This window comes from Callorhinus ursinus, unplaced genomic scaffold, assembly GCF_003265705.2.
Source record: "Callorhinus ursinus isolate GAN/ISIS: 27379988/994484 unplaced genomic scaffold, GSC_fseal_2.0 scaffold23, whole genome shotgun sequence".
Classification (NCBI taxonomy): Eukaryota; Metazoa; Chordata; class Mammalia; order Carnivora; family Otariidae; genus Callorhinus; species Callorhinus ursinus.
The window spans coordinates 2,203,412-2,231,207 of NW_027397085.1; the positions used below are offsets into that span (position 1 = coordinate 2,203,412).

Consider the following 27,796-nt stretch of genomic DNA (forward strand, 5'->3'; position numbering starts at 1 on the left):
TTTCTGTTCATGCATTTCCTTTTTACAGATTAGTTATTAAGAGATGGTGATAGACGAGGTGTTTGATTCGGTTTTTTCTTATAGCCATGCCATTGTGCTCCAGCAAGAGTATATTGTTAATTATGTTAGTGTATTACAGTCCTGTCTGTGAAACAGTCTCAGACCACAAGTAAAAGTTTGTCTTTCAGTGGTCCCAACCATTTCACATTTTAACCCAGTTTCCGGAATTCTGACGTTCATTAACAGTGGTGTTGTTAAAAACAGTCATACTGCCTACTCAATCTTGCCCTTTCATGAACAGCAAATTGACCCCTTGAGGGGGAAAATGTGATAATTTGAGTAAAAACAGAAAGCCTTGTCTCTGCCAGGATTCTATTTTAGCTCTTAGCTTATTCAATAAGACCCAAAACAGTTTTCATTATTAACTTGTATTCAATACTTAGAGTCCTTTCCCCGCCCCATGTATCTTAATCTGTGTTTGGATCTTGTTTACTGTGTCACTTTTTGAATTTGCAAATTCTGAATACGTGCAACTTGTGAATAATTACAGTCTTAATAGAATGAACGTTGTTTTACTATTGTTACTTAGGTCCTTAAGTATTAGGAAAATCTGGTATTGTGGATAGAACAGTGTATCCATGGCAACCCGGCAGTCAACTTTTTAATTTACCAACATATTTAAAGACAGTTTATTTGTTTCAGGTTTAAAATCAATAATCTTTTTATTTAATTGAAGTACATGTAAAGAACAACTTGTTTCATTTCTAGGCCTTCAGCTCATCCAGTGAATCACTGTTCTTGACATACATGTTTAATGATTATTAATGGGAGAAATACTGGTATATACTACGAGTATTTCCATCATAAGATGTCTATGCTGTGTAAATCCTTCATTCAATATTTTTTGATGACTTGTGACAGATTTTCTTAGTGCTAGGGTTACAAACATGAATGGCATAGTCACTTCTTGGTGGGGTCTTTGATATTTCCCTTTCTTCTGTTCTTAGGTTGCTCAACCTTTGGGTTATTGTTTTTGTTTGTTGTTTTATTTATTTTTCCCTAGTAACTATGAAATATTTAAATACCAGGTAATGTTGAAGGACCATAATAGAAAACAAGTATCTTGGTACCCTAATTTTATAAGCCCTGAAACTATAGTAACCATACTTCAGCTGTATTAAAACAAAATTTTTTGTGGACAGTTGTTAGTATAAAGATACCAGGCTTTGGTCTTATCTCCTGTATAACGAATTTGGAATCTCAAACAGGACTAAAGATTTGTAGAACCTATTTAGAAATCAGAGTTCTTGCTCAAGTTGGAGACTGTCCACGAGAGGGCAGCACTGCTTTTTTATCTGCGGCTTTGATCCCTGCAGGCTCTGTGAGCAGCATTTCATTGAAAAACAAATGTAGACCTCAGTTAATTTTTACACGGAGAGCATTTTTGGATATTTCAGAACTAACCAAACTACACAGCTGATTTTGCTTTAAAGCATTCTTTATTTAAGTTCTCTTTAATTCCACCATTTGTGAGGTAATATTCTGTAATGCAACAGTTTTACTAATAGGAATATATGTAACTGTTTTCATGTAGAAATGAAAGAGAGGTATTCTTGATGATTTTCTTTTTGGGTTGACAGTTTTATAAGGAATCAAAGAGAATGGGGTAAGAATTTATTTGTTTTACTATTTGGTTTTCTGTTAAGGCCCATCCCATCCCACCCCCACCAAATAGACAAACCAAAAATGCTTTGGAATAAGTGGAATATTTCATGTCTTCTTTGAGAAAGTGCATTTAGAGATTTATTTAGCTTTCCTGTATAAAGAAAGAGAATGCGTCATTGACAAGATAGTATGGAGAATCATTTTTTATACCATGTTTAAAGATTAGAACAGAATACAGAGAGTCTTAAGTTACGATGGTGGCTCATTTTTTTTTTAACTCTTCTCATCAGATTGTTAAAGGAAAAACCTATAATATTGCTGGCTGATTTTTTTTTTTAACTAATAGGGAAAAATACATTGCTTTGGACAAATTCCCTAAACTTGAATCACATGTAATTTTTTCCCCTCAGTATTAATTCTGTTAGGTAATGGGCTGAACTTTAAAATACAATTTTATAGTCAACAAAATGGAATTTTTTTTACAACTTACAAATTCTCTGTGTAAAATGTTCTGTATTAACTCAAAGTAATAAGGACTTACATTTTAAATTTTTTTGAAAACAATGCTCTAAATCATCATGCTTTGGTATTTGATGTTAGGATGGTTATTCAAACCAGTATTTCTTACATATAATGATTGTGCAACTTCATTACACATTTGTCAGCTTTGGGCTAATTATTTTTATACAGCTAGGGCAGGGCACTGCATCTTGTGATCGTCTTTCTTACTAATAGGATTCTGTCTGCTTCAGCAGGCAGTAATTGAAGGCTTCATGTACAGAGTAGGGGGAAAAAAAAGTTTTAGCCTGAGTGGGCCATTGTCACAGCTTCTGGTAACCGGTAGAACAGAAAACACGAGAAAATTGAACTCAGAATAGAAAAATCAGAAACCAGGAAGACTATCCAAGAGAAGAAAAAGCATGTCTTAGAGCTCTTGCATTAAATGTAGCAAATAAGATTCTACTTAAAATTTTTATGTTTGTGAATACCCTGGAGATTGATACAGTCTCTCAGATAAAACTTTTTAATTCATGTTGTCCTGTTAACATTGCAGTTATTCAGACAATTGAGTTGTAGAATTTCTTTTCCTTCTGACAAAGAACATTTATGGTCCATAGCCAGCTTCTCATAAATCTAAAAAAAAAGTGTGGTTTAAGTGCATGAGGGAATAAGGCCATGTATTGTAGATAGTAAATTTATACAAATTTGTTGTTGTGATCTGAGCTTTTTTCATAATTCTGTCAGTAGTTAAGACAAATTAACTTTTTTAGAAAAGTAGTATCTTCATTTAGGTTTGGCAAGCAGCTTATTTTGTCTTTTTCTTTAATCTTGAGAATTCTTACAAGCTTCAAAAATTAAATGTCAGTTGCTAGAGATAATAGACAAAAAATATGTAATGAAATGAAATACAGATATATCTAAACAGTTTTACCTTCTCAGTTGGTGATTACAAACAGCCAGTGCTTGGTGGTGGAATGAAAAATGAAAAATACCTAGATGGTATCCTTTTAATAACATGGAGCCCGTCATACATAGGCAATACATCTTTAACTGTCATCCTCTTATTTGTTCTCATTTGTGGTGTTACTGGTGTTTGAGGTTGGTTGGCCTCCCAGAAGTCCCTCCCTGTGTTACAGCCCCATTCAGGAAGGTTTTATATTTTTCATTGCCGGTGTGTCTTTTGAGGGCGTGGGAGGTGGGGGGTGTTTAAAATTTTTTAAATCTTTAAAAGCAGAAATTAAAAAGTTATGATAAAAACTAATGATGTAATATATTAACATAACAATAAAAAATTTAATGGAAAAAAAAGTTATTATGATAAAGCACCAAGTCAGGATGCTTTGAATTCCATAATGGTGCAAATTCAAGTTCACAATTTTGAAGGGAAAAATCTTCCCTCTTCAAACTTTTGGAACAGTAATAGATTATATACATATTAGGTAAATAAGAAAAACCTTAATTTATCCGTGCATTTTGCATATTTGAGAATGTGTATAATCCAGAATCAGAATACTTGGGTTCAGGTTCCTGCTTGACCATTCACTAGCTATGTGCCCATGAGCAAGTTTCTTAACTTCTGTGGGCCTCAGTTCCCTCATCTATAAGGTGATCTGCCTCGAATAATCAAACGAGTGCCCGTGACACAAAGCACTTAATAAATGACAGCTGCAATGATGGCTATGGTGATCCAGAAACTTCACATACCTTCTGAAAAAGTTTGGTCACAGTGTCATCTTCGTTTGAGGTTAAGTACAGAGGTTCTGCTGTCGGCCATTAAATTTAGCATAGAAGTGTTTGACCCAAGCTGTCTTTATAATCAATATGTCTTATATCCCAAAGCTAGCTGTGTGTTATTTATTAATTGGTGTTCTTTCCATAACTGTCTTTCGGTGTATTTTTAAAGCATATCCTGTTTGGGCATTAAGCGATTAATAAATTTTGGGGGGTGGCTTTGCTTTTCATGGACCAAAACAAACCAGTTGTAATCATGCTGTGTTCCAATTAAATACATCCTTTTTGAACTGTGAAATGAGAATGTCAGAACATCTGATCTTCTAGTCTTCTGCTTTAAAACATGGCTTTCACCATTTGTGCCCACTAGCACAGAGAGACCTAGTTAAAGGCAGTAGCTTTTACACCAGCGAACAGATATTATTGCTAGGATGATTTGCTTAGCATGTTTCCACTGTAGTGTAAGCAAAGACCTCTTTTCTTTCATGCCCCTATTCTTTATAGTATTGAGAATTTTGTGGTAACAGGATTTCAAAAACATGTACAAGACACTAATTTTAATCTCTTTAAACATACTGACGTCAAAATTGACGTTTGTCTCTGCTGAGTTTACATTACTGTACCATCGACTCTAAGTTTTTAATAGAAAAGAGATAAACTGTGCCTTGGGGCTGTGCAACCCTGAAATTCAAGTGCTTTTGTGTCCCTATTCAGACATAATCTCCTTCCCTGCAGTCCCAAGGCACAAGTGTTAAGTAAATAAAGGGACTAATAAGACTATTGTTTACGTAATTATAACCCTGTCAGAAATAGGGATCTCTGTTGAAATATGTGTTGAATGAAGACTTGGTGATGACCAAATCTGTGGGGGGAAAAAGTTACATAAATGAGTAGGACAGTAGAGCCACCTAGTATCATTCGGTTTAACAGACAGACAAGGTTTAACAGAAATACAGAAACAGGATTCTCCTGTGAAGCAGAAGAACCTCAAAAATGTGGACAAAAGAAATGCATAAACTTGTAAGGGGTGATAGGAAAGAGGGACCTCTGGGGGCTGGTGATATTTGTGTTCTCTAGAAGATGGAATGAGGTACGCAGTTCCTTATGTCTTGTGTGGACATCTGAAGAGCACACAGATGTGTATAGTATGAGAGCTTTACAAAATATCTTTAAAAACACTGGTATAATTTCTCTTCCTAAACTGGTTACTTACAGTTGCTTCTCTCAAGTAGAAAAACTGCTCTGTTGGACTCCTTACCAGTCTTCAGTGTGTTTGGAGAGAGTAGCTTTCCATGTTTGTAGAAAATACACAAATAAATGACTGGGAAGTCTTCTAACATACTTTATCAACAACCCACCAGCTCACATTTTAAGATGCAACCTGAAAGTGTTGATAATATTTTGAATTACATAAAATTAGCATGTTTGTTTTGCTTTTGAGTCATTATTCTGATTATCGTTGGGAAACTGATTTTCATGATTCTGTTTAGGTCAAAAATGGCTTGTTAGGTTTCGAAAAAAAAGAATCGAATGTGTCATAAGATCTTGATGTCATTTTTTTAAAACTCAAAAAAGAAATTACTTTTCATTTAAAGAGAATCTGCTTCCTGCTTAAGTGGCTAATATTTTAATTAAGTTGGGAGTGAAGTTTTTCTGAGTGTCTCCTGATAAACTCCCTCTTTTATGTTGATGGTAATTAAACAGATCCCTGAGGACACTGCGGGCTCTGCGCAAGGCCCATGCTAATTGTCAGACATGAGACACTGACCAGTTGGTTTGCTCTTGAATAGTCCGCAGCGTGCTGTCAGCGCGGCAGTTTTATTTTTATGTATTGTGAGCTGTTGTCAGGGCTAACTGGGTGCCATTGTGGCTGAAGATGTTGCGCAAATTGAGGCAGATGGCTCAGATTCAGACACGTGTCATACAGAAAGGGGAAAGGGGATTGGCCCTGCCAAGTGGGGTCACAGCAGGTCACAGACCTGCTCTACACTTGTTAGTGTTTTCAAAAGCTCATGTGCGGCAACTTTGTTTTTCTCCAGTCATCCCTGCAATCGAACCCCCTCCCCCTCCCCAAAATGTGTGGAACAGGCTCCGTGTGGAGAATGGAGGCCTAGGAGGGTACCGTCCTCTTCCTTAACGTCTCTGCGGCTCAACTGTGCATGCGGAATGAGTTAGCAGGATTGACACAAATTCATTGTGCCTCCAACGGCTTCTCAGTCAATTGCAGTGCTTAAAAGGCTAGTTTTGCTTTTAATTCCATGTAATTAGTAGATTCTTCATGTCTTGGAATTTAGTAATGGAGCCTTAGACCTCAAGTTTCCTCTGTTCTAAAGCAAAAAGAAGTATCTAACATCCTGAACATTAAAAAAAAATCTAAAAAGAGGGTGTGTGGTGTTGTACCTGGCTGTCCTGTGATTTTGTTACATGTCATCATCAACATTAGAGATTGAATTTGAATATTTTAACATGCATGCATGAATTTTTGAAACAATATGAGTTTTATAATGTCCATAAAATTACCTAACTTCTTGCATAATCATTTTCACATATGAGGAATTAAAATTTCAAGCTCTTTGACAAAAGTACCTTTTCTTAATATGTTTTAAAAATAAAAATACAGTGGTTTATTTTAAATGGCCCCATGCATGGTGGAATGTTTAAATATCAAATGAATGATTCCCAAATATATATTAATGGAGGATTATTCACATATACCTGTTGTCCAAAGTAATAAGTAAATTGACTTCCTTTTCTTGTTCCGTTCTAACAATGCACTAAAATTACCTGCCTGTGGTAAGCATGGTGCTGGGCAGTTTATTGATTTTTCAGAAGCATGCTTGGCTTTGGGTTTTTGGCAGTAGGGAGCCTGTAAGAAATTACTGAGAAAACAATTATTTTAAACCTATTTGAATCTGTTCCATCTCCTTTCCCCCACCCCCCTCATGACAAAAGGTCTCTCTTTTTTTATCTTCAGGTTTGCAGCTAAAACTGTGCACAGTGGGTCGTTGATGCTCGTCACAGTGGAGCTGAAGGAAGGCTCTACAGCCCAGCTTATCATCAACACTGAGAGAACCGTGATCGGTTCTGTTCTGCTGCGGGAGCTGAAGCCCGTCCTGTCCCAGGGGTAACCTGCTTACATCTGGACTTCAGAATCTGGCACACAACAAAAGTGCCTGGCATCCACTACTGCTGCCTTTCATTTATAATAATAGCCCTTCCATCTGGCAGCGGGGGAAGAATACACTCTTGACATTCTTGTCTCCTGCTTTAGAATGCTGGTGTGTATCTATCATGTATGCAGTACTTGCCCCCTTTTCGCTTTGCTAACCAAAGAACATATATTTTACTGTCAGTTTTCTCAACTCTTGAATCCATGTGGCATTTTCTCTGTCCTGCTACTTCTTCTGGCCTTCTCCCCTTCCCTTTTTTCACCACGATGGACATGAATTGGGTATTTTAAGTTCATTGGAAATCATCCTCCCTCCCAGTGTAAGCAAAAATCAGCCTAGAAATAGTCTAAATGGCCTCTCAGCTTGGTTTCTGAAAATTGGGGTAGCACACTTTTTAGAATTAAATACAAAAACAACAAGATCTCTGCAGAATTTTGTTCTGTGAATTTCCTGGTATTGTAATTGGTTATTGACAATGCTCATCATGAAATCATCTCTGAATAATAAACTAGCATATGAATAACATGTGTCTTTGCATTTTTAATGAGAAACTATGTGTAATCCCAAAGTTCATAGGCTGATATTTCTTTAAAGTTAAATGGTTTGAGTGTTATATTCTGCAAAGAAGCAATCAATGGGGTTTAGTTAGTGAAAAAAAAAACCCACTTTCAAACTCAAGTAGATATATTTAATAACAACAGCAAAAATCATCGTGTTGTAACATCAAATGTCTCTTTCTGTGCAATCTTGATTAGTAGGGATCAGATTATAAGGTGAATTACACCTGCTGAATAAATTCTTTTTATCTCATTGCTCCTTTACAAATCTTGATGCCCAACTTAGACAGACTGAAATACCTTTGGAAACTAACCAGTATAAACCTAATTGTAGAAATTTTAAGAACCAGTTACATAATCAACATATTCTTTTCCCTGCAGTGTTTATTTTGTTTGCTGACTTAGGCAAGTCACTGTTTTTTAGGAAGATTGTTCTATAACCAGGACACTTTTTTCTAAGTCTTTTATACCTTTTTAAAACCAATTGAAATTTTATTTACCTTTCTGATATAAGGTAATAGAGAGTATTTGCTAGTCAGTTCCCTTTCTTTAAAGCCACATAACGATTTTTAAAAAGTAAAAAGAGAATATATATTGGCGGAAACACCATAGAACATATATAAAGAGAAAAAAAAAACCCATTCTTAGAAAATACACATTGAATAAAACAGACCTGAAAAATTAAATTTTCAAGCTTGTGAGCTGGGGGGAGCAAACAAGATGGTTAAATTGTCCTGCTCTTGGAATAGAGCAGTGACTCTGGGTGAGAAGGAGAGCTGTAGGAGTCACGTGTCTGGCCTCGCCCTGGAGCCTTCGGGCAATGGCGGTGCCGACAGCCAGAAGCGACGCTGTTACTGCGAGCGGTTGGCATTTCCGTTAATAATCCTGTTTCTCGGGGCTTGCTTCACAACTTTGGGGTTTTCAGTCAACAACTTTTGGAAATGTTATAAAGAGTTTGACAGGCTAAATACCTGTTTTCTGAAAAACCTATTTACACAATGCCTCAAAGCAGAGGGAAAATGTATGTTGCGGTGTAGACAGGTTTTTGTTTTCCTTAAATGAGGGCACTTCTCTTTGAAAACAGGTTATTCATAGGTACGTATTTGGAAACTAAGGAAATTTCAGTGGAACTTTACTTTTGAATAAGATCAATTTTTGATAGCTAACCTTGAGATTTAAAATCTATACTAAATAATGTAATGTGGTATGCTAACAGTTGAAGCCATTTTAACATCAATAGCTTAGTATCATTAAAATATTTTTCTTATAAGTGGAAATTAGAAAAATGACCAAAATCCCAAGTTTTAAGATTTGGGGGTGAAGGGGGTGGGTTTCTTCCTTTTCTGGTACAGTGTTTCAGAGTTCCTTACCTCATACTTCCTTTAACTTTATCATAATCCATGATTATCTCTAAATTGTTCCATTGAGTCGAGTTAGTCAATGTTGAATTCTTAATTCTAGCTATATTTTTTCATTTTAATGTCCACTTAATGGGACATTTTATGTACACCAATCTTGAAGAATGGCTCTCATAGTATATTTCAGACTGAGCCTCATTTTTGGTATCACATTGCCTCATTTTTGGTATCTCAATACACTTGCTTTATTTATTATAAGAAAAGGAGAATGTTTTTATTCTGAAGAGCCTATAACAATGAACTTACCAAATTAAAATACTTGATACTTGCCCTTCCCAGGAACTATTTGCAAACATTTGAATAACTTTATAATAGCTTATGAGAAGTTTGCCCTTGTAACCTATGGTTCATGTTAAGAAGATAGATACTACATTAGAGGAGACAAGAATCCCGAATGATGAATAATATAAAGGGAGGTTTTAAAAAGCAAAGTTTAGCTAGCTAGAGGAAAACCTAAGCTCTTTTACCTTCTTTGTGTCCTCTCTCTAATCTCTCTAACATGATAGGGGAATGTGTTTAAGCAGGGAAAAGGCCTCTTTTCACATAATGAGGGGAGAAAAGCCCTATGTTACAGTGCAAAATTAACAAAGCCTTACTGTTTCCTCTCTATTTAAAGCCTGCATCCACGGTGAAATGTGAAGAACTGCAGTAACCATTGTCAGGGGTATAGTAAAAGAGAAAATACGCGCTCTACCCCCAAGAAACCACAATGCAGTTGGCAATAGATTAAGAAATGGCAGTGTGGACTTCACTAAGTCAGTGAGCCCTGGTTTGCAAACAGACTTCACTTACACACTAACACGGGCCCACCTCCTCCCCCAGCCCCACTCACTTTGGGTGCCAAGTCCAGTGGCTTTAAGTGAACTCTCAGCTCCCGGAGTCTTGCTGAACCCATCTCTTCACCTCCACCTCGCCCTCCTCACTCAGGTGACCTGACCGGACCAACCACTGCGTGCACAATTCTTTTGTTCTTCCGTCAGTCGGACGGAGGTCGCTTAACTGAAAGGCGATGACTTTGGGACCGTATACTTGCTTTTTTTTTTATCCTTTTCCTTACCATTCCTTCCAACTTGACCAGTTACCTCAAGAAAAGTTGTCATGATCACTGTCACTCTCTTCTTGAGGTTTTAGAGGAACCAAAAAAAAAAAAAACCAAAAAGCAAGTTTATGATAGTGTTATACTCTAGATGAATGGAAATTGTGTTTAATAGAAAAGCATGCCCTTAAATGGACCAGGAGTTTGTTCCTGGATCTTCACGGTCTCCATCTCCTTTCTTTATGCGACTTTCCGACAAATGGCGTTCAGCACAACTAAATGAAGGCTTTACTCTTTCTATCTTAGTAACTTTCCTACCACTTTTCAACTGTGCTGTGGACTGAGCCCTATTTTAAGCCCTAACGTGGTAAGTTAACTACCATTTGAAATTGTTTTTTGAATAAAAATATTTTAGATTTCACGTGATCACTTGACCAGCAAACTTGGAGCATAGCTGTTTGAAAGCTGAAATTGTTTCTGGAAAGAGTTGTGAAGCAGTTGCGTGATAGATCACACCAGAAAGAGCTATAGGGTTTAGGGGGACACAGTGTTCACTGGGTTAGAGAGGTCTGAGAAGGTTCCACTGAGGCAATGAAACTGGATGGCATTTAGAAGAGAAAAGTTTCTGGGAGAACAGATTGTTCTCAACTGAAGCTGTCTCTTAGAATGCACCTTTGTATAGAGAGCAACTTACCCAAACACCACTCTGTGCCCCCATTTCTCCCTTCTGTCTCCCTGACGCCATTGCCCAGGTCTGCAGCTCAGGGGCTGCGGTAGGTCAGAGGAGAAGCGAATGGTTGCCATACTGTGGGTGGGGCCGCACTGCCCTTGGAAACTGGAGGCAGGATAAAGAAGATTGGGAACCAGTGAACTAGAGATCAGGAGAAATCAGCTTTGTTGGTTCTACTGTCCTGTTTGTAAGCTAGTGTTAGATATTTCCTTGGGGATTTTAGTTACTTCCTCTGCTTTTGAATTATTTACAGGTTCTAAAGTCTTTTTGGACTTAAAAGTAGCTAAAGAATATGAAATTGCATTGGTATCTATTTACTGGTTAAGTGATTGTATGTTGACGTGATGCCTAATCTCCCCCTTGTGTCTGTCTTCCTCTGGAGTCAAACTGATGTACATAGTCACTTGTACATGTAATTCCTGGCTGCTTCAGTAAATGTGTACACTGAAGACCCAAGCCCCTCAGAACTGAAACATGGAATTATTACAACAGACTCAAACTTGTCTTTAATGACCTTCTAAAACACTGCTTTCTCATCTACAACCTTGAGCGCCAGAGACACCAAAAATAAGGCTGAAGTGGAGAATTGTATTAAGTAATCTCCGTGCCCAGTGTGGGACTTGAACTCACAACCCCGAGACCGAGAGTCTCATGCTCTACTGACTAAGCCAGCCAGGTGCCCCAGTGTAGAAGAATATTCTCAGATCTAGAGATGTTTGGAAAGCCTAACCAGTAGATAATTTTGCCAGTAGGCTCATTCATGTAAACCCGTGAAGACTGCAGATGCTGCACATGGGCTTGGAGAGAACAGGGAGGCCCCACCTTGCCCACACCCTTCTCATTAACTGGCCTGGGAGGGGTTGCCAAGGGGGTTGTTTCATAATATGAGAGGGAGGGAGGGAAGATAGATTAGCTCTCAAACTGTAGCTCAACCAAGATTCTGGATTTGTTCCTCCTAGAAGAGCATCTTCTCACCCATGTAAGAACCAACTTGGGGGTGGGGGGAGGGTTTGTTTCTTCTTTAAGCAGTGTGATGGATGCGAAGACTTGTTTTACAGTAGGGTCAACCATCTCCATGGATAACAGTAAGGAATTGTCAAGACCGTGGCCTACAAAAAGAAAAATACTAAATTTTGCCTTTGCAAAGTAACTAAAAAGGGTTGTATAAAGATGGGCCCCTCAGCCTAAATTTAAATTCCCCATTTCTGATGAGTTCATTGTTACATGCTTTATTCCCTTTGTTAGTAAACTGTGTAAAGTTAGGAATGACAACAAAGGGTGAGGTGCGAACCCAAACACACTGTCCCGGGGAAGTTAATGCAGACTTTTGGGGAGACCAAGTCCCCTCCCAACTTAAGTTTTGATTTTTGGCCGACAAAATGAAGCCGTCCTCAGAGGGCCTCATACCGGCATCCCACTGAAGTCGCCAACACCCAAGGGCACTCTTTCCGTGACCCCAGAGCCTCCATTTTGCTCAGGCCTCATCAAAACCACGGGGCCTACATAAAAATATTTTGTAAACAAAGTTACGGGCAGCTCAGTTTTCTAATTGAAAGTAATTATGATTTCTGTGCTGTGGTGTAATTACCTAAAAAAAATGTTATTTGATGATTAAGATTCTGGAGTGAATTGTGTTCTTTGGGCTCTCGCGCCTTGCCTCCATCGGGGACTTGGTTTCAGCGGTGTGCAGCTGCTGGAGCTGATTTACAGTGCTGCGGCTGTGGCTGGTCATAAATAAATCCTCTTATATAGTTGTTATGAACACCTGTTAGATCATCTGTCAGCAAAGCGCTGTTCACATTTATCATGGCGCGGGAGTCATTTTACCTCAATCCATTTCCAACTGACTCAGCCTCCATCGCCGGATTACTATTACCACACCATAATCGCCCCTTCCCACTCCATGTTACAACTTGCAGATAAAAGATTTCACTACTTGGCCAAATTTCATAAATAAAGGAGCAGTTCAGTGCAGTAAAAGTTTATTTTTGTCGTCATTTGTCACCCCATTATTCTATAAATCAAATGGAATAGCACTATTGCTGGCTCAGGTGTTGCTGTCAGCCTTAGGCATGGAAATGGTCCGTTTCTTCCTTTCAGATGAGATGACATGTCTTTCAGACTTAACTGGCTTATGGCTTTGTTTCACCCATTTTATTTTATTACCCCTCCAAAAAAAAGAAAAACCCTTGGGGAACGGAAAGACTTGCGGAGTGAAATGGAAACAGAAAACACAGCCCAGCACGCTACTTAGCTCAGTGATCTGTGTTTCCCCCCATCCGGCCATCAGGAATTGACCCCCAGCCCCTCACACTCTGAGTCCTTGACTGAGGATGCTTTCCATAAACTTCTGAGGGCTTTGTGGTTTCTATTATGGAAAGGCCATTCCAGTGTGGAGTCACAGATATTGAAATACCTGAGGTACATCCTCAGAGATCCTCCCAATGTGACAGGCCGTATGCAAAGACATGTCGAACTGGTCTCTTTTCTAAAATGCATTGTAATAGCTCTGAGGCTTTGAGAGGCAATGGTCACCCCCAGGGAGCGTCTTACCCCTTGGAGGTTTTTGTCAGCCCTGGAGCTTTGCAGGGGAGTCAGGATTTATTAGCAAGTTGTGAACTCCGTCTCGGGTGTAAGTCTGAGGAAGGCAGTGTCCCTCGGTTAAAAGGAAGAGGGCAGAAAAAGCTGACGGGATGGGGTAATAGAAAAGGGTTTATAGTTGATATTATACTTCCGAGTTGGTTCTAATTCAACTTACATTCTTCATAGTCATTATGTAGCTCATAAATTCAATAAAGTGTTTTACTGTTACTATAAAAATGACAGGAGGGGGGTTTTATGTTGTAAGTTTCGTTAGTTTCTCTTCCTGTTTTATGTTGAAGTTCTCAGGCCATTATGTCATTAAACTCCTTGGAGTCTGAAGGGCTCAGGCCCCTCCATTTCTTGCCTTTTGCACACTTGGCTGTGTCAGCCCAGGCTGGGTCAGGCCACCAGACACTTGGAGCCAACCGCAGTGGTGCTGGGAGAGCAGCAGGCTTTGCATCTGTTATTTCATGAGAAGTAGCTTCATTCTGTGATGATGTGTAGTGAGGAGCCAAACGGCCTGGGGCTTGGGGGGGGCGGAGGGGGGAAAAGCTTAGGCAGACTACTGGAGGGGCTCTAGAAATTTGGAAGAAGAGTCTATCAGGAGCACTTGCTGTATGGGGTGTAAGTGGCCCAAGGCCCTCGCAGACTCAGAAATCATTCCCTGCATGGAGATTGGCCTGGGCACTAGACTCTGCTTACTTGTTAACCTTTGCATAGCTTTTAAGTCCTTGATAAAGTTCTAAGCAAATGCAGAGTCAGAATCTTAACTGGGATTGTTTGAAAGGAAAAACTCTTTGGCTGTTTTCTTTGATTCCAGAAGAAGCAAAGGGCACTTCTGCTCTAGGAAACTTTGCTTTCTCCAGATGTTTGTTTTGAACAAAATATCCACATGGAAACAGCAACTACTAATTCTCTGGCCAGAGTGCATCAAGTCCTTAATCTAAAGCCTCCCATCCATCCAGCTGTCTGGCATTTGCTATTATAGGGCACCAACAGAGAAATGAGGCTGTGGCTTTATCACTGCACCCTGGGTGACAACTTGATTTTCTGCTTTCACCGCAGGCAGCAGCAGCCCAACATGATGGGGCTGTTAATTTGTGCATTTCATGGTGTCTGTCAGGGGGGCAGGGAGAGGAGGGTTTCAGGGGGAAGGGAATGGAGCATGTCCCAGCCGCGGAAGCACCTGTCTGCATTGACGGCACAGAGCACTTCTTATTAGCGTGCAGGTCTCTAAATGCAGCCCAGGGATGACAGCCTGGCATCCCAGCACCCACACACTGTGACAGGCGCCGGCAGCCGGTCCCATTGTTTGCCCTTGATGAGCATGTCATTAATGGAAATGGAAGAAAGTGAGGGCCACATCAGTATTCAAATAGCCTCTATTCTCTCTGCCATTCACCCGGCTGGCTCAGCCTGCCGCAGATTTCCTTCTGCAAGCTCCTCTTAGACTTTTTTTTTTTTTTTTTTTGGTAACAGATTTATTCCCATTGCATACAAATCCTTTCCATGTTGTTCCTGGTTTCTTCCAAGCCTGTGTTTACACCCACCTCTTTAGGCTGGATTTAGCTAGATCAAAGGAGATTTGGGGCTCTTGTATATTGCAAAGGTCTAATTAGCAAGTGCATGCTCTTTACAGCCAAGAAAATCCATGTTGCTACTCCTGAATCCTGCATCTTCTCTGAGGGGGATGGTGGCTGCTCTGGCCACCAGTCTGAGAAATATCTGATAGAGCTGGGTAGCATGCAACACAGAGAATCTGACTTCTTCGAGAATGGCTGGCATGGGAAACAATACTTCCCTCTCTCAAGCTTCGCAAATTAAAGAAAAAGCAAGGAAAGTGCCCAGTAGTGTACTTGGGAGGGAAAGAACTGTGTATGCCCATGATTATTTACAGCCAAGTGGACAGTGACTAGATCCTAAATACATGTTTCCGTCCCTCCCACCCTGTGTTGGTCTGTTTGCTTAATAATGTAATTAGTGCTCAGAGGGAGAATATTGACGATGCTGCCTGCAGCCATTGCTCTTCCTTCTGCCTCCAACCCGGTCCTGTTGCCCACCTGGCTTCCGCATTGCCTAGTTTGGTGGCTTCGGCCATGCACTTATACACCCTCACTCCTGCCCACACACCCCTCCGAGCCGCCTCTGCTAATATAAGCCCAACTCCAACCCCCCCCCCCCCCCCCCTGCCCCCCCCCCCCCCCCTCCTAATATAAGCCCTTCCCCCCCCCCCCCCCCCCCGCCGCCGTGACCCCCTGCACACACTGTCTTAGTCCTGTGTTTGCCAGGCTCACATCTCACACGTTCAGATGGCATGTTCTTAGATGAAGGCAGCAATGAAAGACCACCTCTGATTTCTCTCTGACCTTTTAGTAAGGAAAGGTCAGAAGAACTGCTTGCTGTGCATTTCCCTAGCAATGTCCCTTATCTGGTATTAATCTGTCAGTGAGTAGGGCCCCGACTCCCTAAGACACCACCCATCTTCCAGGCCCGGTCTTGCTGGAGGCTGAAAATGGAGCATACGTTACTGCCGAGTGCCTGGAAGGAGAACTCGGGTCTAGTTCCTCAGCAGTGCAGTGTCCTCTGCTTACACCCGCAGATGAACAAAGCAATTCTGACTTCACCAAGCTGTTTGAGAGAAAGAGCCATGTCTTTATTCCAACACTGCCGTCTCCCAATAGAGGTGCCCAGTGGTCTGGCTCAGAGAGGACCTCCATGGAATTGTTCCTATCCATGGTATCATGGCCCCTTGATGGTTCTGGGGGATCCAAGAACAGATTTTCTCAGGTGTTTACCGGACAACCTGCAGAATCCCCCAGCCTTTCCTCAGTAGAAGCCCAGAGGGGTGATTATGGTTTAAAAAGCGAAGTCGTAAATTGGGCTTTTCTACTCACTTGCTTTGTAGCTGAGGGAATCCACAGAGGGCAATTTAAAAGAAAAAGAAACAGGCTGAGAAAAAAATTGCAATGCTTTAGACTTAGTGTCAGAGTGATGGAAAATAATTTTCACATTTGATTAATTATTAAGAGATCTGTTTAATAAAATATAGAGAGAGCATTTTGTCTCTCCACAATCATTAGTATGACCCTGGACCCCTATTTTGGAGGTGAACAAAAAGCTATTGAGGTGAAACAATAAATTCTGTCCCCAAGGGTTTTTGCAGAAGTGGCCACAGGGCTGTCCTGACAGATTTAAGGCAGAAATCCCACAGCTGACACTGAAATGTGTCAAATCCAGTGGCTTCAGTTGGCAGGTCACACTCACCAGCCTCACCCAGACATGTGAATAAAGCAGAATTATTGACCTAGAAAGAAATTGGGCAAAAAAAAAAAAAAAGAAAGAAAAGAAAAGAAAGGAAATTGGGCATTGGTAGGGCTTTTTTCTTCTTGTTTTATTTTTTTGGAAAATTATCTCCCTAAAGCATAGGTTCAAGTGTTTAGTATTCTTGGCAGCTTACTTTTTTCAAGTGCAGAAAGTCATCAAGGAATCCTATTCTTCTTTGAATGAGTTATTGTCAAAAAACACAATTTCTCTGTCCATGACTCTCTTTGTTTTATTATAATTTAAATAGGAATATCAGAATGTATAAGGAAATATCCAAATAGAATTAGACTTCTTTTTCCCCCAGAAAAAAAAATTATTTTTATCTTTAAGATTAGTACGTAGAGGGTTTTATCCAACCTCGTGCATTTAAAATAATTAGTTATATGAATGTACATATTAATTTTTAAAATGCTTGGAAAGACATTTCCAAGTTTCAATTTCTGATGCACTTTGATTTGCTAGTTATTTTCAAATACTGATTATGCTCCACAGACGTGGGATCAGGGAGCAATCACCATCAGGCATGGAGATGTTCAGGCTGAGTTTACTCTACGTTCCCTCCGTGCCCCCGACCTACTGGTGGTACATTTGCGAGGTTCACATCTTTCCCATTCAGGTGGATGTTCCTCTGGTGAAGGCACCAGTGAAAGACCACCTCTAATTTCTTTCTGACTCTTCAGTGAGAAAGGACAAGCCCTTGCCTATGGTGGGGGGGGGGGTCTTTCAGTTACTAACCTCCTGCCCCTTCATCTCAGACATTGGTGGGGAGCACGTGTGATATCGGGAGGTTAAGTGGCCCCAGCGCTGTTACTATGGCCATGTAGTGATCTCCTGGGACCAAGAAGAACACAAGTATCATTCTCCCCTCTCTGGACCCGTAGAAAGCAGAAGATTTACAAGCTCCAGAGGTAAACAGGGAGAAAATATTAAAATCTTTATCATCTTTATTATTTATCCAATGCTTCTTCTCTATTTGTATTTGCTTTATAATGCACTCAATATATTGTACAGGACAGTAGTAAATACATATACACATACAGTATATAGTTAGTGTCCCATGCACATATTAGTAAAACATTATAAGTAGTCATACATGTGTATAATATACAGTCAGCAATGCGTGATCCAATTTACAGATAAACGTATGCACTGGAATCAACTCAGTCAAAAGTGCCTGGAGACCACAGTGTGGCTCCCAGCATGCACTGCTCTTCGCTGCCACAACAGTGAGCCCAAGGTGGTATTCTGAGCACCAGGTTCTCTCCTCCATGACTGTGGTTTGAGATGAGTAGGCAGGGAGGCCTCTGGAGGCACCAGGAAGTTATTTCTACTTCCCAGACAAAAATCAGACCTCTCCTGGCCTCTCCCACCCCTCCACCCTTTTTTCCTCAGGGCAGTTTAGAGAACATTCAATGTTCAGCCACCTCAAGGAGGAAGCGCAGGGAAGAGGGTAATTCTGTCCTGAGCAGGTTCACCATCCTGAGCAGGTTCGCCATCCTGAGCAGGTTTGCCCTGCAGGGTGCGGGGACTGATTACAGCCCACTTTGGAGAAGTTGGGAGGCAGGGTGCAGGAGCGGTGCAGCCTCTCTGCTGGAGGAAGGTGGGGGGCCAGGCAGAAGGTGGGATGGCATCTGGATCCATCTCATTAGGAGTGAGGAATGACTCATGATTCACGAAAGGTCATTGCCTACTGAGGTAGATAAATTACCTATAAGCCTTCAGCAGAGTTGGAGGACCTATTTGGAAAGGAAGTTTTCATTAAATCAAAGATTTTATGGCTTCTATTTTGTTGCATAGGAAAAGGGAAATAATTACTAATTGACGAAATAAGTGCAGGGAATAAAAAAGTGTAATGTTATTCTAATAGGCCTTGTCTTGGTCTTTAACTTTTCACTTGCAAGCAGCATTATTTTTTAACTCACATGTATAAAAATCATCCACACTGAGAAAGTGGAACCAATTGCAGTTAAACAATTGAGGGGAGCACTAACCAATAATAGGATAGGCTTTAAAATGCCATAAATATTGTTCCTTTTTATTGTGTTTGATTTTTGATGATTCCCATAACCCATTGCTTAAGATTAAATAGACATGTTCTTAGGTATTACTCAAATACATTTTAGTGCTAAACTATATAAAGCAGAATATATGTATTTGCCCCCAAATTGCCTGTTAGATGAGTTTCTCAGATGGGCCCCTATTTTTCTACTGACATTTCCATCTTGGGAAACCGCCCAGATTATAAGAATAGTAACACTGAAATTAAAATTTCTCCAAGGGTGAATTTAACCTAACCTATGGGGGTATCAATGTAACTTATACATTAGGCCGATTTTCATGGAATAACAAATATTGGAGTCTTTCTGTCAGTGAAATGTTTACCCCTCACATTTACATGGCCACGGGGATTTCTTTTTCATCGGATCCCTGACTTCTTACCCCCAATTAAATCGGTTTTGGAGAGGATTTGTGCTCCTGTGAGATTCACAGGCTATCAGAAGTAAATGATAAAGAAATATGGAAAATAGTTAAGTGGGAAAAGAAAACAGTAGATTCACACTGATTGCACCTTTTTTTTTTTTTTTTTTTTTTTTAAGCTCTCTTCCCCGGATGGAAGGCCTCCTATGCTTGGTCTTCAGCTGATCATTTTTTGAACCTGCGCTTTCTCCTTGTTCCCTCGCAGCAGCTGGGTGTGCGGGGTGGGCCCCGCATTCATCCGCATTCCCGCACTGAGGGAGCCGCAGCTCGGAGCAAGGATATGGCGGGCGCGGGTACAGAAGTCCTCTGCAGGGATGGTATGGGATGAGAAGGGGACCGAAAAGTCACTAATAAGGTAGAGTGCCCAGCATGGTGCCTGGAGCTCGTCAGCCACCAAATTATTCACATTATATAAAAAGATCCGAGGGGCGCCTGGGTGGCTCAGTTGTTGGGCATCTGCCTTCAGCTCGGGTCGCGATCGCAGGGTCCTGGGATCGAGCCCTGCATCGGGCTCCCTGCTCAGCGGGAAGCCTGCTTCTCCCTCTTCCACTGCCCCTGCTTGTGTTCTCTCTCTCGCTGTGTCTCTCTCTGTCAAATGAATAAATAAAATCTAAAAAAATATAAAAAATAAATGAAATAAAAACAGCTGAATATTCAAGGCATAAAGTTAAAAAGTAAAAATTAAAAAAAAAAAAAGATCCAAGTGGTGGGGGTTCTCCATTATAGACAGGGAGAGAAGCGGAGTTATCTAAGTGCATAAGAAAAATGCAAACATTCTCCTGACAAGTACATGATGGGCTGTGTGTGGCCCTGCTCTCCTTTATGGACTTTTCCAAGAGCCCCATCCCCCAGTTTCCCCAAGTTCTCAATCCAATATAATTTTAGTAGTATCAAATAATGACATTCTTAACCATTTCTCAAGGGCGACCACTCTACTCACTAATAGATCTCACTGTCAGGGAATTTTTATGGATAACTATTTAGGAACTTTTTTTTTTCTCTAAATTTCTTCCCACTGGAACACTGTGAGTCCTGAAAATGAACAAACGGTGAAACACCCTTGTTCGCTTGTGACCCTCAAGATGGCAGATGGCTACTGGTGACATTTGTGGTAGGCGTGTGATTGACTTGCTTCACCATCCAATGAGTGGCATCCATCAAGCTGCCCTACTGCCCAGGTCTCAGTTTCTTCAGGGAGAAGTTGTGAAGAATTAAGGTGAAGAGACTATCCCTTTAGTATCCCTCTTCCTCTGGCTGGACTCAGCATCACTCGGCACAACACTGCATTCCACCCCGGGAGCATCACCCAGCCTCTGGACATCGGGTATCCCAGGCAGAGAAATGCCCTTGGTAAGTTCTTCCTCCTTCCATCATAGTTAAATCCTGTACCATACTTGAGATTTCTCCAGTCACTTACATAAATAACCCAATTTCTTTTCCACCTCGTCTTCAAGTGTTTGTGCCTGCCCTCCATGACTTCCACCACACAAGAAAGGGAGCCCCAGGGGACTCTGACCAAATTTACCAAAGTAGAGTGGAGTTTCCCAAACCACTGAGGAAGTAAGAATCCTAAAAGGCCTTTTATGGGAATTGAAAGACTCTTGAGAAATCTCCTCACTTAGCTGTTTTGCCCCAGGAAAATTAACATTGCATTATCCTACTCACCCTCTCCTACCCTGTTTTGGAAAGGTGGTAGATAGTTCATTTTCAAAGTAACGGACATCCTGTTTGTATTTACTTTCTATGCCACAAACAATGCATTTGGTATTGAGTTGAATAGGGCTCCAAGAGAAAATACAGTTAATGAATAGTCTACAAGGCTGCTAATCTGATCAAGGCTGGGTGATAGGACATTTAATCTGATTGTCTGTGACCACAGTTGCACAGAGCCAGTGGTGGCAAAGAGGACCACATTGGCTGGCGGGAGCATTTGTAGATTATTAATTACTTGAGGGGTGGGGGCTCTGATGAAAATAGATGCGGGGAAGAGAAAAGGCGTCTAGCAGGAGGAAAGGAGCAGGCAGGAGGAAGCTAACTTAGGGAGGTTATCCCACAGAAAGTGTGGCGTGTTTTATGCCAGTAACCCTGGATATAGCCCCATATTCAAGATGAAAATGAAAACCAGAAACAATCTTCATAAACCCCACATCTCATTCAGGTAGGCTTGCGGACCACAGCAAAGGAAACCATCCATGGTGGCCGAGAGTCACACCATTACTTGAAGAAGACCAGGGCTGTGGCAGTGGGGGGAGGGCTCCTCCCTGTCAGCAGCCCCGCTCTGGCCGAGGGGTTGGTCCACCCTGTTGGCCATATCCATAGTGATGATCAATACGCATCTCTGCCTGAAAAGAGAGAGACTCCTCTGCTTGCCAGGGATGAAAACGTCTAATGTCCAACGTCTAACCCCTGCTCAGGCCAGCTTTGCAATGCCTCAGGGCCGGTGGCAGAGGGAGAAGGCCATTCCTCAGCATCCTCTGCCATGCCCCCAGAGGCTGTCCGTAGGACTAGGAACAAACTGGAAGCAGGCTGGGGCTAACTCTCACACTCCTGACCCGCCCTTTGCCCTCTCGGATCTGGAGGACACCCTCCTGTCCTTTGCAGGGGTCAGTGGGCACAAACCTTTGTGTAGACTCCAGCAGATGGCTCAGTGTCCTCTCAAAACCATGTTTCCCCTCACAGCTGTATCCTGAGCAGAGCAGGGATTCCTGGTGTCACCTCCTCCTGTCCCACCACGACTTCCCTGGTCCTAGCAACATGCACCAAACACCTTGAGACAGAGGTACGGCAATGAGGACCGCAAGTTCCCTGACTTCAGGGGCTCGTTATCTCTTTGAGAGAATAAGACCCAAAAAACAGGTGTTTATCCGGGAACAGCCCAGAAGGTCATTGGCTCTCCGTGTTGACTTTTTTGCAGGCCTCAGCACCAAGGCCCTCCGTTGGCCTTTTCCAAATGTGTTAAGGGCCTCCATTATGCCCACCTGGCATGGGTAGCCCTCCGCCCTTGTACCTTAGTGCACCTGATACGTGAACCCTTCAGAGCGCCTCAGCCACATTTTGATCAATGTTGCAGCTAAGTGTGCAAACCATCACGCCAATATCTGAGAGATCGATGGAAGCCCCGGAATGCCAGGCTGACGATGAGGTCGGTGGGAAGCCCCAGAAGGTGTTTGCTCAGTGCCGGCTTGGGGCTCCGGCCCTCTCCATTCTCTGCCCCCAGACATTTCCATGGGGGCTGCTGTCGCTGGCTGCTGGGGCCTCACCCTCCCCTGAAACTGGGGCCAGGCAGACGGGAGCTGGGGAGGGCTCCCAGGAAGGCCCAAGACAACCAGTACGTGGGTGAAAGAGCCCCGTGGCTGATGTGTTGGTCCCTCGCGCTGTCAGGAGGCCCCATTCTGAGCTAATGAACAGCTTAAGTGTGCAGATGAGGGGAGAAGCAGGGAGTGTAAGCCCTGACCATAGAACACTGTCAGCAACACAGGAGGCTGCCTGGGCGGAACAACAGCTCAACCCCAAGAGTCCTTTCAGATGCCCAGTTTTGTTCCGAAGTTGCCTGTCCGCTTGTCTCCTCTTGTTTTTCTTTTTGCTTTTAAAACCATTACAATCAAGCATTTATGAAATACTGGGGCCAGGGGAAGTACTTCTATGAGCTATTCAAGCCCAAAAGCCTCAAAGAAGGAGGATGGGATGCTGACGGTCTAATTGATTTTCTTCTGGAATAAAATTAAAAGCAAGGCAGAGAGTAGCAAATAGCACTCACCTTTATTGGGCGCCTTGGAGCTTGGTAAATAGAGGGCAATGTTTCAGCGTTTGGTTTAGGGTGAAGGAGGGGGGTTATTATGAGAAAATGAAAAACAATTAGGCTGCCGGCAGAGCGGAGGTGGGGGTGGGGTAAGAGGCGGCGCGGCGGGAGGCGGGGGGGGGAGCGGGAGGCAGCGGGAGGCGGCGGGGGGGGGGGGCGGCGGCAGGCGGGGGGGGGTGTGGACTTTCAAGGCGAGGCTGCTGCAAGGAGGCCCGGCCTCCCCCTTCTGGCGCTGCCGCTGGGGGCCAGCCGGCCCAGCCTGTTTTCCCTCGGAAAAGTGTGTTCTCCCTTTGCCTCCAGGCCGCTGGAGCCTGGCGCTTCCCCTGGTAGAATGTAAACGAACCGGAGCCCTCTCCCTGAGATCGCTGTAAAACGAGAAGCCATTTCTTCCCTGTTAAGTAGAAAAAGCCCACCCCTGTGAAACCTCGTTCCCAATGCCTGTGCACTGCTAATGGAATTTTTAACTCGACCTAACCGCACCTGAAGGTAATCTGCTCTGGGCCAGTTGTGCATTCCAAGTCCCTGTCAAGCTGACAGGAGGGCAGAATTAGATGGTTTGATAACATTTCTCTCCAGGGCCCCATTTCAGCAGTGGTGGGGCAGGTGCCCCCCTCCCCCGCAGGCTTTGTCCTGTTCTCCCCGCTCTCCCTACCAGGATGGGGTGATGCGGCACCCCCCCCCACTCCCGTTCTGATCTGGGTGCCCTGACCTCAGGTAACTGGGTTCTGGCTTTCAGAACTACTTAGGCATTTCTCCCCACGGGGCAGACGGAGAGTGTTGAGGTTCAGGGTGTTAAGATATGGCTCTGCCCTGTGAAACCTTCTTCAAACAAGGGTGTATTTCTAGCAGGAAGCAATTTGTACATTCCAGTTTTTCATACTCACCCCAACTCTCAAGTCATACAATGTTTTTAAAACAGTACCCAGTCATTGAAAATGCCAGCCAGGTATTTTGAAGTTGCTTCGTACTCTTAGCATGTGACAGAATCTTCACCCAGGGAACTTTCAAGAAGCAAGAATTTCAAGTAGAAGGCTGAGGCAATTTTAAGAGGGACACTCTAGTCTTTTGTGTAACTTTCCTCCCTCTCTCTTTCTCTCTCTTCTGTTTCTAATTCCATCTTAGAAGCTTGAAAATACAATTTTTTCCCTTTACCAATTTTGTGTTTTTCTATTTGGCAAACATTGATTCTTTTCTGTGTCCCAAATGGAGGTGAAATTAACTTGTCTGTCTGTTTCTTAAACAAAAATAAATAAACAACTTCAATATGTATAGTCCCAGATCCTGCCAAACGCCTTTTGCAGTGTGCCGATGTCACGAGGAATGTCAGCTCAGCACCATGATTAGCATTTTACAATTGCTACGGAGCCAAATGTTGAGAGAATAACAAATGCTATTTTGTGCCCCATGAAAATTACAGTTGAATAAAGGGAATTTTCCACTCATATAGCAGGAAATTAAAAACAGGAGTCCAGGAGACTGGAATCCAGATGACTTTCTTTCTCAGGTAACTAATTTTAAGATCAAAATTGAGGTCTCAAAAATGTATATAAGTTAATTTAGTTTCACTTTTTAAAAGCTTTCCTGTCTAAAGTTTTATATTATGAGTTCACTTTAGATGGATTTTTTTAACCCCAATTCCCAACTTAAAAATATAATTGATGTTAATAAGTGAAAAGATAAGCCACAGGTGAAGGGAAACATTTGCCTAACACATCTGAAAAAGGACTTGTGTGTAGAATGAGTAAAGAACTCTGACAATTCAATAATAAGACCAACAAACCAATTAAAAAGGGGCCAAAAAAAAAAAAAGAGGAAAGACACTTCACCAAAGAAGATAAACAAATAGCCAACTGGTGCATGAAAATGTGTTCAACACCAATGAGTATCAGGGAAATGCAAATTGAAATTGAAATGAGATCTCACTACTAGAATTGCTAAAATTAAAAAGAAAGACCATATCAAGTGTTGGTAAGGATATAGAGGAACTGGAACTTTCTCATACCCCGCTAATAAGAATGCAAAATCATCCACCTACTTTGGAAAACTGCTCAACTGTTTCTTCAAATGCTAAACACATACTTATCACACAATCCATCAACACTTTCTTAGGTATTTACTCAAGAGAAATAAAAACAGGTCCATGCAAAGATCTACAAGCGAATATTTATAGCACCTTTATTCATAAAGGGCCCAAAGAGAAAACAACCCAAACATCGTTAACTGCTGAATGAATTTAGAAATTGTAGTATATCCATTCACTGGAATTCCATGCAGCAATAAACAGGAATGAATTAACAACACACAGCAATATGGATGTATCTCAGAAAAATCATTCTAAATGAAAGAAGCCAGAATACACAAAAGACTATATATACTGAATGATTCCACTTATATGATATTCTAGAAAAGGCAAACTTATAGGGACAGAAAACTGATTCCTATAATGAGGCACAAGGGAAGTTTCTGGGCTAATGGAAATGTTCTATATATTGATTGTGATAGTAGCTATACAACTGTGTACTCTTGTCAAAACTCATCAAACCGTATACTTTAAATGGGTAAGCTTACTATGTGTAAGTTATACCTTGGTAATTCTGACTCAAAAAGATATTGTCAAGATGCCTGGGTGGCTCAGTCCGTTGAGCGGCCGGCTCTTAATTTCAGTTCAGGTCATGATCTTGGAGTGCTGGGATCAAACCCCATGTTGGGCTCCATGCTCGGAGGGGACGCTGCATGAGGATTCTTTCTCTCCCTTTGCCCCTCTCCTCACTCGCATGCGCATGTGCGCACACTCTCTAAAATAAATAAATAAATCTTTAAAAAGAAAAAAAAAGAAATTGTCAAGACTAGGCATGGTAGGCTGAGTAATGGCTCCCAAAGATACCCATGTTCTAATCCTTGGAACCCTTAAAAGTTGCTTCATATGGTAAAAAAGATTTTGCAGATGCAATTCAGTTGAGGATCTTGAGATGGGGTTATTATCCCGGATTATCCTGGTGGGCCAATCGTAAACGTCCTTATAAGAGGGAAACAAACGGAGATTTGACACAGAAGAGAAGATGCCCGTGTGACAGACAGAGTGCAGCAAAGTCAAAGAAGGCCTGGGAGATGAAAGAAGAGGCCACGCGCCAAGGAGTAAGAAAAATACAGCTCTAACAGCCAGAAGAGGCAAGGAACAGATTCTCCCTTAGAGTGTGACCCTGCCAATGCCTCCATTTGAACCCGGTGAAACTGATTCGGCCTTCTGACCTCCACAACTGTAAGAGAATAAACTGGTTTTGGTCTAAGCCACTAAATTTGTGGTAATTTGCTACAGCACCTGTAAGCAACTAATACACTAGCAAACAAGTGACGGCTAGAACACAGATTGCAGAAGTCTTGCTCTCATTTAAGGGGAGACCTGATGGCTTAAATCAGCATCTTTAGATTTCAGTACGGGTCAGAATCATCTGAAATGCTTTTGAAAATGTAGTGATTCTCAGCCCCCCGTTCCTCCTCACTCTTATCTCCCCACCTGTGCCAACCTGATTTAGTCAAGAGGGCAGAGCCTGGGCAGCTGCATCTGGGTCTACTGCTGATACCCCAAACTTCAAGAAACCCTGACCTAGACACAGCATTTTCTGTTCCCGTAATCATAATTCAATACGATTACTACTTCTCTTTCTTAGGTGGATCACCATGGTCCACACGTGACATTTAGCAGGCTCTCAGCAAAGTGTATTTATTCATCTATTTGACAGCTCCAGAACCTCAAACCTCTCCAATGGCCTGTATGTTTGCTGGGTGAATTCCACATTTGCCGTCCTTGCTATAATCCTACTCTCAATCTAATTTTACTAAAAGCCGTTGGTATGGGAGCCCATTTTGGCCAAGCATGTCAGTCATTTTGCTCTATAAATCCCATGGCTTCATTTACTCTTTTTGGATTTTAGAAACACTAACAGCAGACAGACTTTCTGAATCATGAAGGGGAGGCCAGGTGAAACAGCTCTCAAAATGTAAACATACACACACATATGGAAATTGTGCCTTTTTGGTTTTTTGTTCCTATATTCTATCTGTGAAGTCCAGAGCTCATCTAGATAAAATGCTAGCCTCTGGCAAATCCTGCAGACAGCCGAGCCTCCCTGTTAGGCAGCCCTTGGTCCACCAGATGCCACTCCTCTCTGCCCAACCGAAATTCCATGCTGGTTGGAGGTGGGGGGGCTCCTATAACCAGGCACCAGGACCAGCCTCCCCCTTGGGGCATGGCAGGCTCAGCTCTCACTGCAGGAAATGGGTATAGACCAACTTGAGGAGGCTTTCATATTAGTGATGAGTTTACTGCACTTGACTTTCAGACTGATATAAGGAGTGTGTTAGTGATGTGAAATCAACAGAGCTTGAGACCCCTCTCTCTTTGCTTCCACTGGACGATAGCTAAGAGAAGCCTGCAAATGTCTAGGCACTAGTGTGAGATTCATTTAACTTGATTAGTGAAGCTGACAGTTTGCCTAGTTTGAAACACATCCAGTGAAAACCCAAGCCCTGTCAGATAACAATTGAAAAGAAACAAAAGTGAGAGAGAGGAGAGAAAGAGGTAATTTTAAGGCCAGAATTACCACTCAGTTCCATTTGTATACAAGCTAACTTATGTTTCCTTAGAATCTGCCAGGCTACTCCAGCAGTTTTAGCAATGCATTTCTCTACCCATGTTTATCAAATATTTAAGCATCCCATTTTTACTGAGCCATAATATCCGTTGAATATGTAAGCAAAAGAAGAAGGATGAATTTTCTTTTTCACAGCAAGAATACAGTGGCAA

At 41.9% G+C, this 27,796-nt stretch overlaps 1 protein-coding gene across 3 annotated transcripts in view; it reads left to right on the forward strand.

Annotated features, from left to right (window-relative positions):
• Nucleotides 1-7,590, forward strand: part of AP3B1 (adaptor related protein complex 3 subunit beta 1) — a 274,921-nt gene extending 267,331 nt beyond the window's left edge. For all 3 annotated transcript variants that reach the window (XM_073905296.1, XM_025892636.2, XM_073905297.1), the window contains one exon: nucleotides 6,872-7,590. In XM_073905296.1, coding sequence (XP_073761397.1) covers nucleotides 6,872-7,025 — 154 coding nt within the window. In that variant the 3' untranslated portion in view covers nucleotides 7,026-7,590. The remainder of the gene's footprint in view (nucleotides 1-6,871) is intronic.
• The last annotated feature ends 20,206 nt before the right edge of the window (nucleotides 7,591-27,796 follow it).